Source organism: Heptranchias perlo, chromosome 24 (genome assembly GCF_035084215.1).
Source record: "Heptranchias perlo isolate sHepPer1 chromosome 24, sHepPer1.hap1, whole genome shotgun sequence".
NCBI lineage: Eukaryota > Metazoa > Chordata > Chondrichthyes > Hexanchiformes > Hexanchidae > Heptranchias > Heptranchias perlo.
Window position 1 is genome coordinate 30,879,330 of NC_090348.1, and position 13,119 is coordinate 30,892,448.

The 13,119-nt window shown below is 41.4% G+C and overlaps 1 protein-coding gene across 4 annotated transcripts in view; it reads left to right on the forward strand.

Annotated features, from left to right (window-relative positions):
• kmt2e (lysine (K)-specific methyltransferase 2E) overlaps nt 1-13,119 on the forward strand; it is a 127,196-nt gene that overhangs the window by 68,466 nt on the left and 45,611 nt on the right. For 2 of the 4 annotated variants that reach the window (XM_068005009.1, XM_068005012.1), the window contains exons 7-8: nt 2,520-2,588; nt 3,924-4,096. In XM_068005009.1, coding sequence (XP_067861110.1) covers nt 2,520-2,588; nt 3,924-4,096 — 242 coding nt within the window. The remainder of the gene's footprint in view (nt 1-2,519; nt 2,589-3,923; nt 4,097-13,119) is intronic. The other 2 variants (XM_068005010.1, XM_068005011.1) reach the window with 2 other exon arrangements.

Sequence of the window (13,119 nt, forward strand, 5' to 3'; positions counted from 1 at the left end):
TGGCACTTGAGGCTTTTTTTGAGCATTCAAGAGCTGCTGCAAAGGTAAATATGATGCAGTGCATCATAAGGCCAGGAAGATCACTGAGACAAGGATGAGCACACAAAAATTACCTTAAATTGTTTTCTTTGTTGGCTGACAGCTGTTGTCAGTAAGTCAGAAGGCTTCTTCTGGAGTAGTGCCAACAAGTATGCTCTGCAACAAATCTGTGAGGGTATTCTTGGGGTCTGGAGTGAGCACGATACTAAATTGGCACCTGACCCAACAGGCACTGATAAGGATCCATTTCCATGAAGGCTAGAGAAAGTGATGGAGTGTGCTGAATGAATAGAAGGCTTTGGTGATGGGTAGAAGCAGACTCTGCACTGCTTCGCCTAGCTAGTGGTAGGGAAGCAGATATGGACAGTATTAAGCCAAATTCCAAAGTCCCCCTCCAGGCAAGAGATTGGAAATTGGTAATAGTCCTGGAAAACAGTACCAGGAACCACCAACTTATATTGGAGCTGACCTTCTAAGGCAAATAGTATTGATTCAGACACATATACCCTCTGTATTCCAGAATGTGGTTATGGTTTATGTCCATAAGAAGGAAGTAAGCCAAAAAGTACCAATGAATCTTGCCGATATTGGTGACTCTTAATTTGGTTGTTCAGGTTGTCATGGCATGTATATCAGGTGCTCTAGAGGCCTGCCAAGTAATCAGAAAAGAGCAGGTTGGATTTTGCTCTTGTGAGGAATATGTAGAATAAGTGGTGGCTAAATATGAGACTGTAGAGCATCATATAATTCAGGGGAACCCCACTTAAATTGCATTGATCAATTTTCAAAAAACCTCTTATGATGAAGCTAGAAGTTATGGGAGTAGATAGACAAATCTTGGATTTGGACTTGGGATATGAACTGCCAGAAGGCATTACCTGGAAGCCAGGAGTGAGTAAGCATTCCATGTGGCCCAAACCAAAATTCTAGGTGTAACTTTCTCAGAAGTTTGGTTTTGTTCTGTTCTACATGGTGGTGGGTTTCTGCACATGTCAGTCCTGGCTGACCAAAAAAGAAAACTAGCTTGTGTGTTCTTACTGAATATTATTCTAGATCTGGATTTATGATACTTGGAAGTATGCCATGTTGCAAAAAAATCCTTTTTTTGTGAAAAGATTATTTCTGTGTTATCACAGAATGATAGCTATTTCAATATAGAAGGAAGCTTTTGTTGATAGTAGCTCTCCCACTGGAACTAGCTATTCTCATCCCATTTTTCTGCTGTTTCCCTGTACCCTTTAATTCTTCATATGCTTACCTAATTCAAGATTAAATATTGTGATTGACTTTTAAGGTAAAGCATTCCTTATCCTTATAACCCTTTGCATGAAAAAGTCCTTATAAGTTCCCCTTTTATGCTTATAGTAGTTATCCTGAGTGTATGTCCCTTTGTTACTGACTCAAAAACCAATGGAATCTTTCACTATTTACTCTCAAGCCTCTTCATAATTTTGAACACTTCTGTTAATTGCTCCTTCAACCTTCTCTGCTTCAGTGAGTTCGGCCTAGTTTTTTAACTCTCTCTTAACTATAACCTTTCATCCCTAGTATGATCCTAGTGAATCTGCAGTGCCCCTTGTCCGTAACTCCTATATCCTTTCTATGATGGGGTATGCAATACTCCAGCCACGCCTAGCCAATATTTGTGCAGATTCATGATTAGCTCCTTGCTTTAATATTTAAAGCTCCTACATGTAAAACCCAGAATCCCATTGCCCTTTTCAGGCTTTTTCTACCTGTAATACCAGTGTCAAAGGTATGTATATCTGTATCTCTAGATCTCTCTGTTTCTCTGGATCTCTCTGTTCTTCTGTTTCATTAAGCATTTTACAGTCTAGGGAATATTTCTGTTCTTTTTTCCCCAAAGTATACTGCTTTACATTTATCTACACAACTGTATTTACTAAATATCTACCCACTCCCTTAACCCATTGACCTCTTACTGTAGACTTCTGCATTCTTCCTCACAGTTTGTCATGCCCCATCATTTGGTATTATCAGTGAAGTTTGATATAATTTCCTCTGTGCCCATGTCCATATCATTTATGTGTATGAAGAAGAGAGGTCCCACCATATATCGCTGGTGCATGCTGCTAGCTATATCTTGCCAATCTGAGAAACATCCTTACCCATCTCTGCTTCCTGTCCTTTAGCCATCCCTCTATCTAGGCCTCCACTTTACCTTTAATAACATGGGCCTTAATCTTCACAGCAAATATTAAAATTTTTTCAATTTTTTGAAATTCCAAAAATACCACATTTACTAAATTCCCTTTGTCCATATACTCAGTAATTTCTTTTAAGAATGCAATAAAATTAGTCAAGCACGACATGTCCCATACAAATTTGTGTCAACTGTCCCTTTTTAAGTGTTCACTAATGTTATCCCTTATTATGGTCTCTAACAGTTTACCTACTACTGATGTGAGGATAACTGGTCCATCGTTATCTGGCTTATCCCTTTCCCCTTTTTTGAACAGGAGTTAACATTCGCTACCCTCCAGTCCTTTGGTACAATTCCTGTTTCCAACGAATTTTGGAAAATTATGGTTAGTACATCTGCTATTTCATCACTTACCTCCCTCCGTATTCTGGAATGTAGACCATCTGGGCCTGGTGACTTATCAACGTTAATTCCTATTAACCCGTCTATTTTTTTTAAAATTATATCTATTTGTTGATTTTCCAAGTTGTCCTCTGGTACTCCTATACTTCCTACACCCTCTTAATACTGAGTCAAAATACTTGTTGAGCATCTCTGCCATCCTTTCATTCTCTTATGTATTGTTGATGAATTTTCTAAGATGTGAAACAGATATAAAATACAGGAACACAGCTTTCTAAAGTGATAATCTGACACAGTTCCATGATGCATTGAGTCTTTAACCCTAATTCTTAAAATGTAGCATATAATAGCATTAACTCTCTTGCCTGGTGTATCCCTGAGGTAAGGAAGTGAAGGCTTATCATGCGACCTAATTGTTATGGGAGTTAATGTTTAACCTTGTAAACTTCTATCAAGTAATTTTTTTCCTGTGTTGAACTTTTTAATTTTAATCTGATCTTACACAGAAGATATCAAATAAAACTACTACCTTGTGAGTAGTGGAGCAGTTGTATCTTATTTACCCTTCTTTATACTTGCTCTCACATGTCACTGTGTCAGGTCCATAATATTTGTACTCACTTCCATGTGTCACTGTGTCAAACCCATCCATTTTTTAAAAATCATATAACCTCGATTATCCAGCATAATGGACGGAACGCCCTCTTGCGATCCCTCCCCCACCACAAATAGTAGAAATTACTGGATAATTGCGAGTCCCCAAATTACTGTACACTATTGATTGCTTTGCCTCAGTCTTCTCCAGTGACATATACCTCATTACTCAGATTCAACTAATCAGCTGATCTGCTGGCTCACAGTTCCCTCACCTGCCTGTGACTTTATCAGACAGACCTGCTGCAAATCAATGGCGACCTCAACGTCAGTGATGATCAAACCATCCCATCGGTAACCTCCACAGCAATGAAAACACTGACTTTAAAATCAACACAGTTCTTGTCTAAATGTGCTCTTGTATGGAGGAGCTGTGAGTTGAGAGATCAGTTGTTGCAGCAGTAGTTCAGTACTCTGCTCTGAAACAAAAAAAATTGTTGATATCCTTGACTTCTGCTGGTCTCCCAATATCTGAGAAAATTCTCAATGATAGTTGACAATGCAAATAATGGGACTGTGGATAATTGAGGTTCTATTGTATATTCTATATATTTTAAAAATGCTATGTCTATCTTCAATTCCTTATGCAAATTATTAGGTGTAAATGGTTTAAATAAAGAATGGCTATGGGTTTGTTTCAGATTTTCATTTCTTTTTTAAACAGATGGAGACACCAGTGCAACGGAAAGTGGAGATGAAGTACCTATGGAACTATATACTGCCTTTCAGCAGACCCCTACGACTATCACGTTGACCGCCACTAGGGTAACAAAGGTAAATGAGAAAAAGCGAAAGAAAAGTGGAGAAAAGGAGCAGTTTGCTGCAAAATCTAGAAAGGCAAGTAGAATTTGTCTAATCACAATCTGCTTGTTTTGCTTGGTACAACAACTAGAGAGACCTGCACTATCTGACTTGGAAGAAAAATATACAAAGAGTTAGAGTTCAACAGCAGGCTCATTTTGTATCTTGGGTCATTGAAATACATTGCATTGACAATAAAAATCAATGTAAGGAGATTATTGCAGTATTTTGTGAAGGCCTTGAATTCTGTAAATTATTTTGTTTACTATTAACTGAGTGTTAACAAATACCAAGAAATTCCAGCTCCCCGGGCCAGCTCTTACACTAAATGTGGAAACATGTACTAAAGTTGTTCAGATGTCAGAGGGGGAAAAATTAAACAATTAAATTGGTACTAAAATTAAACCAGGTTGCGTAAAGTTGGCTTGCATTCCCTTGAGTTTGGAAGGTTGAGGGGTGGCCTAATTGAGGTGTTTAAAATGATAAAAGGAATTCGATAATGTAGATTCCCCCACTGGCGGGGAATCCAGAGCAATGGGGAACCATCTTAAAATTAGAGTTAGGTCATTCAGGAGTGAAATCAGGAAGCATTTTTTAATAGAAAGGGAAGTGGAAATGTGGCAATCCCTCCCCCAAAAGGCTGTGGATACTGAGTCAATTAAAATGTTCAAGGCTGAGATTGACATTTTTATTAGGTCAGGGTATCGAGGGATATGGATCAAAAGCGGATAAATGTAGTTGAGGTACAGATCAACCATGATCTAACTGAATGGCGAAACAGGCTTGAGGGGCTGAATGGCCTACTCCTGTTCTTATGTTCCTATATTTCCCCTCCTCATTCAGTTATTCATTTTCTCTCTTTTTCCCCTCTCTTCCCCCTCCTACTCATTTTTATTATAACTATTTTAAACATTTTTTTCTTTTAATTTTTTAAAAAAATATGTCACTTACTTTATTTCCTCTGCTTCCCAGCTCCCACTGTCTATTTTGTAGGTGGGAGCAACTTTGGAAAAATTGGCCTCTGGCTGAAAATCAAAACCAAAGGCTATTTTTTTTAATTTGGCTTGTCTAGTGCTAGCAAAGCATTAAACAGAGCACTACTACTGCTGACCAAATTATTCTGCAATGCAGTTGCACCCAAACAAGATAATGTATCTGTAGTGCACAAAAGTTTTCCTTTAAATTTAAGTGCAAATGCTTTGAATGTGGATGGTAACTTTTTCTGTCCCTAAAATGTAGTTGCATATAAAGGAGTTATCAGCTGTACTGGTTTATTTTAGAGTCATGTGTAGGTGACATGTGACTTTTAACTACCTAAAGGGATGTAAACCATTATAAATTTCAGAGATTTCTGACTGGTGCAGAAGTTTCACAATACTTTGTGCTTCTGTGGAGATTTTTAGAGGCTCTCTGTTCTACGGTACATGGGCGACGAGATGCGTGAACATAATCTTGGCAACAACTGAGATTTTTGATGATGCTCTTAGTAGCATTGAAGCAGTAAGTGGTGAACTCTTCACATTCACCAAGTGATGCTATTGAACCATTGCTTGTCAAAGTATTCATGCCAATATGTGTACAGGTGCAATTTTTGACAACTGACTGAAGATAGCTGGAAAAGACAGTAGAAAGGGAAAGGAGAACAATATGCTTTGATACTATCTGTCCTTTGTGAATAAGTGCTTGCCGTTTGTTCAGCTCAGAAGCCAGTTTTAATTAAGTAAACTAATATATTTGTTTTATGAATAATGTTAGAAAGTGGTTTGCTTTGAACATTTTTCCTCCTACCATGGTTTTGCACTGGAATGCAAAGTGCTACATAAGTGATTTTCTGTCATTACATTCTAGCTTCATTTATTAATTAGGTCAAGCATTTATTATGCTGAAGATCAGGACCAATTTTTTTTAAACCAGTTGACAAACCTTTGAAGTTCCATGGTGCAGAACTTGATAGGACAGCTATATGAACTTCTGTATTAAATTGCCTTCTATTGCTGCACCTAATGATAGTCACTTGGTGGCAAAATGCACAAACGAAGCCAATATTGCTATCATTAGGCCTGTAGTTTTGTCATATTTTTGGAAAATCATTAGTCATGACAAAAATCATGAACAGTTGCAGGCATGTTTTGTGGTGGACAAACTAACTTTCTATTTCTCTTTTTCCCTTCCTCTCTTTCTCACTCTCTCCAACCTAAAAAAATAGCAAAAGCTGAACTCAAAAATAGTTCTGAATATACACCTATGACATATAGTTACACTGCAATGCAGTGGAGCATGGGTTTGTTATAACCTAAGCTGCATGTCTGTCCAACATTCCATATAGCAGTGGATTGTGGTAAAAGTGGGGATTTTCTCACATTTCTTGCAGAGAAATTGCAAGTTATTATGGATGTGCATGGCTATTCTGAAATCTGATAATTGTTTTAAAATTGTTTACATGGTTGTCACTGTGACATGAAGTACTCTTCTTCCCCACTCGAGTTTACAGAGATTCTCTTCTCCCCTCACGTTCTAATTCATACTGGCAGTCTTCATTCCGTAAATCTGAATTCACATTGGCATTCTTCTGCCCTTCCATTTCATCATTTTCTATCTTTCTTTCAGTTCACACTAAGTTTTTCCACCCTCTCCCAGTTCACAGTTCCACTCATCTTTTTTCACCTTAGTTCACACTGGCACTTTTTTCCCTTCCATCACTCCCAGTTTATGCTGGCCTGTGACTCCTCCCTCCCCTTAATTCAAACTGGCACTTTTCTCTCCTGTGTCACCCCAGTTCACACCAGCACTTCTCTCTATACACATAGGTGCTCTTCTTGCTTTCTCTTCCCTATCCCTCAGTATATGTTGGTACTCATCTCCTCTTCCCCCACAATTAAAGTTGACGCCCAACTCCCCACCAATCTCACAGTAGTTTCTAGCTCCCAGCCAGTGTTGCTGCCACTCTTGCGATAAAACTGCTGCATACCGATGATAGGAACTCCTGATGTTTTCCTGATCCTGATTATCGCAAAAATTCCTGCCCACGGTATGCAGCAGATTTCCATCCCCAAAATGGGAGGAGAGAGCCAGGAACAGTGCTGATCCTTGTAAGCAGACATTGATTCTCAAATGCTGACTATCCATATTAAACAATTTGCATGTATTAATTCTCCTTCAGTCTTACTTTCACTCACTCTCATTCTGTGTTTTTCTCTCTGTATGTATGTCCCTGCCTCCTTCCTTCTGTGTGCGTTTTTCAGCCTCTCTCCTTCCACGTGTTTCTTTACTTCTCTATCTCCCCTCTTTCCTCTCCATCTCTCTCTCCTTTCACACCCTCTGTCCACACCAATCCTTCTCCCTCCTATTTGATTTTTGGCCTTTGCTTAAAACTCTTGCATAATGATACAAAATGAAGAATACCCCATTCTATCCCACATTAGTGTGTTATCTTAAACAAGATGTCTACTAACTGTTTCTCCAGCATTTTCTGACTGTGAGCTTGTCTAAAGCTTTGGCAGCTCTTCATTTAAAAACCTTACTAAACACGTGTGGGTCTTTGTTCACCTCTTTCCTGTCCCAACAGGAATCTGGTGCTTGGTTCCAGACTCCTTCCCATGTTGACCAGAAGAATTGCTGTTCAAACCTGCTATCATGCCCTCTCCCTTTGAAACTAGCTTCATGCAAAGCCGAACAGGAAAGGATGTTCCAACCCCCTACTGCGTGAATGTTTTCCGGGATCAAATGACGACTCCTCTATTGTTCCCGATCATCCTGGGTAATGGTCTCTATATCTGGCTTTAATACGCGTTCTCCAGAAGTTTGCAGCCTGTGGCCTTTTAAAACCTGTGCAAATCCACTTTGTTTTAAAACCCAACTCTTTTCACTCTGTTCCAAATCCTCTCTGTGGGGGAAAAAAATCTCAAAATGTGTCAGGCCCTGATGTTATCACCTACATGGTGTAAACACCCCCATTGTTATAAAATAGTGTACCCTTCAACTTACCATGAACAAAGTGACAGGACCCATATAGACCCAGATTTTGCTGGAGCAGGGCATCTCGCAGCATGCCATTAGACTTTTATGTTTTAATATTTTTTGCCCACTAAGTTGCTGCAAGTGTGAGCTGATAACGCGCAGCAAGAGCAACAGGGCATTTGGGACCTTGGTGAACAACTGGACAAACAGTGTACCTCCTTAACCAATGAGATTAAAGGATTGAGAAATAAACAAGAGGAAGGACTGAGAAGGAGGGTGAACTAGAGTGAGTGAGTTCAATGTCAAATCAGATACAGAAAGAGAAATAGAAAGGGAAAGGAAGATTGTATTGAGAGAGAGAGAAAAGAGAGACAGAAAGGAAAAGTAAGAAAAAAAATTAAATTTAAAATTTGACATTTTAAAAATCTCCAACAATTCACAACCTTAAGGAATGAGACTCCACACTTTTAATTGTTCACTTTCTGGGCAAGAGAGGTTGATTGGCAGTCAGTAACAATTATCACATTGTTAAAAGGGTACTTACACGATCAATTACTAGACTTAACTTTCTGTGGTGAGTTTAATGTGCAAATGCAACAACTTCATGAAAATCATGGGGTGGTTAAGGGCAAGATGCCGTTTTCGCAAAGCTAACAGCGGAGTGATGCAAATCGGCCAGCAACTTGTTGCAATTCATGGGGTATCTCTTCCTCGCCACATGGTGCTGGCTGATTTGCGCATTAATAACGTCATGCGGTGTTCAGACGCCGTCATTTTTTCAGCATGATCTGGGCCATCGAGTATTATTTAAATGTAGTAGCCAGACATGATTTAAACAGCATGACATGATGGTGAGTGTTACTTCCTAGAAATTCAAAAAATGTCCACTATAAGCAAAACCTTTCATATATATTGTTATTGGATCTGCCATGACATTCCTCACAAGTGAGTCAGAGGATACGTACAGTTGACTGGAAGTATGACTCTTACAGGAAGAGCATGCTTTATGCAAAACTTTTAACATATTAATTATTGGGTCTCCCATGGCAAAGCTCACAGCAAGTCGAAGGATATGTTGTCTTACATAGTGTGCCGTCTTCGTGTTCCTGAGTGTGTTTCTCATTATCTTGCTCTCTCTCTGTCATTTTTTTATTATCACCACTTTGTGGTCTTTTATATCTGTGTACCTGCCTTCTTTTCTGCTTGGGGGCGTTGCGGTGCTTTCTTCTTTCCTATGCACTTTGTCTCTGTTTTTGTTCCATCCTGTCCACTGCACTTGTTTGCCACTTCTACCCATCTTCTCTGATTGCCATTAGTGGCTCTCTTGTCATATCTCCTTGTGCTTCCCTGCACCTCTTCCGCTGCACCCTTGAACCATATGTGTTCCCTTTGTCCTCGTCCTCTGCTGTCCTAGCCCACTTTTGCTTTCCTTCTGCTTCTTGCTTTCCTCTCTTATTGCCCATCCCCCCATTCTGATGCTTCACCTTCACCCATCTTTTTCCCATCCCTTCTCCTTTGCCTCCCCTTCTCCACTGTTTCCGTGCCAGCAGCCTAACCCCAAAACTCCCTGGTCTTTCCTCTCTTGCTGTCCCATTCCTCCTTGTCTCACCATTTTCTATGCACCCTTTCCCTTTTGACCTTACTTTCCCGTGTCTTCATACCAGAAGTCTGACTCAAACCTTTCTCCAACCCCTTCTCTGCCTCTGTTCAGTATTTTCTCAACACTGAGCTGGGAAAACTGGCTGTGTACTTTTAAAAATGCACATTGTGCTTATAATGTATTTGATGACTTTAAAACGCTTTGGGGGGATAAAATTTAATAGGGCCTATTATTGGGCGTAGGTAGCATGATCTGCTATTAGCCCGTGCCCAGTGGTCCCTGTGCAGGCAGGACGAGGACATCGTCTGGCCTGAGGACTCAACATCAAGCTGTGTTGAAATCCAGGCCTTGCACATCGATTCAATGCATTTGCACTTTCCACCAGCAGGGGGAGCCTCAATCTCTTAAAGGGGGGAATCTCTCTTCAAATCTCTTAAAGGTAGCCAGTACCTGTTATTTGCTAAAAATAACAGTCTGCTGTCTGCACGGAGTCTGAATGGAGATCAGACATTGCACATGTAAAACACAGATGCAGGACCCAACCCTATGTTTGCACACTGATGAGTTATGTTAAAACATTGAATAAAGGTTGCACACTACTAAATCGCACATCCTTCAATCTGCATGCCAGATCTCACCATCTGCTGATCTGATTTGGTATCAGGTCTGCGAGAGTGCATGCACCAAGGTTCCCTGCTGATGCACTAGAGGCCTTGGTGCAAGAAGTGGACAGAAGGAGGGACATTGTATATCTGCAGGGGGTTGGGGTGGGGGTGGTGGCAAGAGGCCCTCCAGACATATGCCCAAGAGGCAGCGGGGAACAAAGTCAATGCCAGGCAGATAGCACCACAAACATGGATGAAGTCCAGGAAGAAGTTCAATGCTTTGACACGAGTGGTCAAGGTGAGTGAGGTCAACTGTCAAGTGGCATCTCCTACCAACTGCACCACTAGCCGCATCTACTGCTCGACGCACTACACCCCCATCACCCACATACCAACAAAGTCTTTCCATCAATACTCAAGTCCTCCAATCAGATGCTTCCTCTCACCCTTACACATTACCGCTGTTGCAAGCCGCCCATCCGCAACTCATAGGCCGCACACGCTGGCAGCTATTCAACCATGAGAGGCACATCACCCAGACACACGTCCCGCTTTCTTGCAGAAGAAGGTGGCGCATAACAGCAGCAGCAAATGGCAGTGGCATTTAGCCCCTTAAGTCTTTCTGCCATTCAGTGAGATTATGGTGGACCTGTGACCTAACTCCATATACCCGCCTTATTCCTTAATACCCTTGGTTCACAGAAATCTATCAATCTCAGATTTAGAATTCACAATTGAGCTAGCATCAACTGCCGTTTGCAGAAGAGTGTTCCAAACTTCTCCCACCCTTTGCATGTAGCAGCGTTTCCTAACTTCACTCCTGTACGTCCTGGCTCTAAATGTTAGGCTATGTCCCCTAGTCCTAGTATTCAAATATTTTTTTTTATTTTTTTATTCGTTCACGGGATGTGGGCGTCGCTGGCAAGGCCGGCATTTATTGCCCATCCCTAATTGCCCTCGAGAAGGTGGTGGTGAGCCGCCTTCTTGAACCGCTGCAGTCCGTGTGGTGACGGTTCTCCCACAATGCTGTTAGGAAGGGAGTTCCAGGATTTTGACCCAGCGACGATGAAGGAACGGCGATATATTTCCAAGTCGGGATGGTGTGTGACTTGGAGGGGAACGTGCAGGTGGTGTTGTTCCCATGCGCCTGCTGCCCTTGTCCTTCTAGGTGGTAGAGGTCGCGGGTTTGGGAGGTGCTGTCGAAGAAGCCTTGGCGAGTTGCTGCAGTGCATCCTGTGGATGGTACACACTGCAGCCACAGTGTGCCGGTGGTGAAGGGAGTGAATGTTTAGGGTGGTGGATGGGGTGCCAATCAAGCGGGCTTGATATAGGAGTCATCCAAAAACAGTTACAAATGTCTTGACAGCCAGAAGCAATAATCCAGCCACTAACCTTAAGTCCTGCATGGTCCCTTTTAAATAGCGCTGGTGAGATCCTCCAGGCACTCTATGACACGTTTAGATAGTTGTGGTTAAGACTGTACGTTGAGTTGAGCATTAAGTGCCAAAATGCTGTCTTATCACTTTAAATCAGCACACGATTGTATCCATTTTCTCCTTACTTTACATGCTTTCGGCGTTCGGTATTTGCGCATGCATTAACCCCTATACCAAGATGGGGTCCAGCGCCCATCACGCTGGAAACATGCGTGCGAAGCCAAGACGCCATCTTGGATGTTGGAGAAGCCGCGTAGCACTGACACAACGAACACTACATGGCCCAGTTTAGCGCCCAAACACTTTAAACAGTGAAATGCTGATTTTCCCAGTGCGTTGTAGAAACCAGCAAAGGGTGACAGGTAGTAGCAGCCAAGAAGGTAGGCTGTGCCAGCAGGGTGGGGAGGCAGCTACAGAAAGCAGAGGGCTATGTGAGTTGGGATGGAGAGAGAAATAAGAAGAAAAGTTTAGAAAAAAGAACAGTGGGGGAAAGAGAATTAAAGTTTAGAAAATTAAAAGTTATCTGCAGGAACCTGAGAGAAGAGGAGCAGTGCTACCTAGAGTCAGGGGGAATGGGCATGGGAGGTGGAGATTGGAGACATGGCAGTGCCACTTAGTTCAGGAGGACTGGAAAGTAAGTATAATGGTACTTAGGGAGAGGGAGGGAGGGAGTATCCAGTTAAAGGTAATACCCAGGCGTGACAAAATCGTGACAAGAATTAAGATTTGACAAACAGGAAGTATGTGCTAGACACCAGACTTTTAATAATATATAGATCAGCGTTGTCCATTAGAAATCGCTGACTAGCCCCAGTCATGCCAATGGCGACAGTTTTAGCCGCGTGCACTAACTTTAGTAGAAAACGCAATACAGGTAAATCTACTTCACTTGTATATTTACTGAACAAACATTTACCACTATTCAGTGCAAAACTTTGCAGCCTTTCTCTTTCTCAAAAGCATGAATTTATCAGAACAGCACATCTTAGTGTAGCTTCTAGGTTTTTGTCCTGCAGTTGCGAGCAGTACTTTAACTTAATCAGAATAATTGCTTAGAATGTCAACTCGCATGAGATGCGCCGAACCCACCCCTGCACTCTCGAACACAGTTGGATGCTGCTTGCCCTTTGCCATAACATGCTTTGTTGGAGCTGCTCGTTGCCTTCTACTGGCCTGGAGTGGTTATTACGATTGGTCGAGCTGACCACAATGACACAAACTGCGCTCTCCATACAATGATGTGGAGATGCCGGTGATGAAGGAGATAATCTGACGAAGGAGATAATCTCCGAAAGCTTGTGATTTTAAAATAAATTTGTTGGACTATAACCTGGTGTTGTAAGATTCCTTACATTTCTCCATACAATGTTGCTGGTGTTTCCATGGTGCTAAAGTCTGGAGTTTTCAACCATGTTACACTCCATTTTAGCGGATAACCAATAACCAGTAACCAAGAAAGTA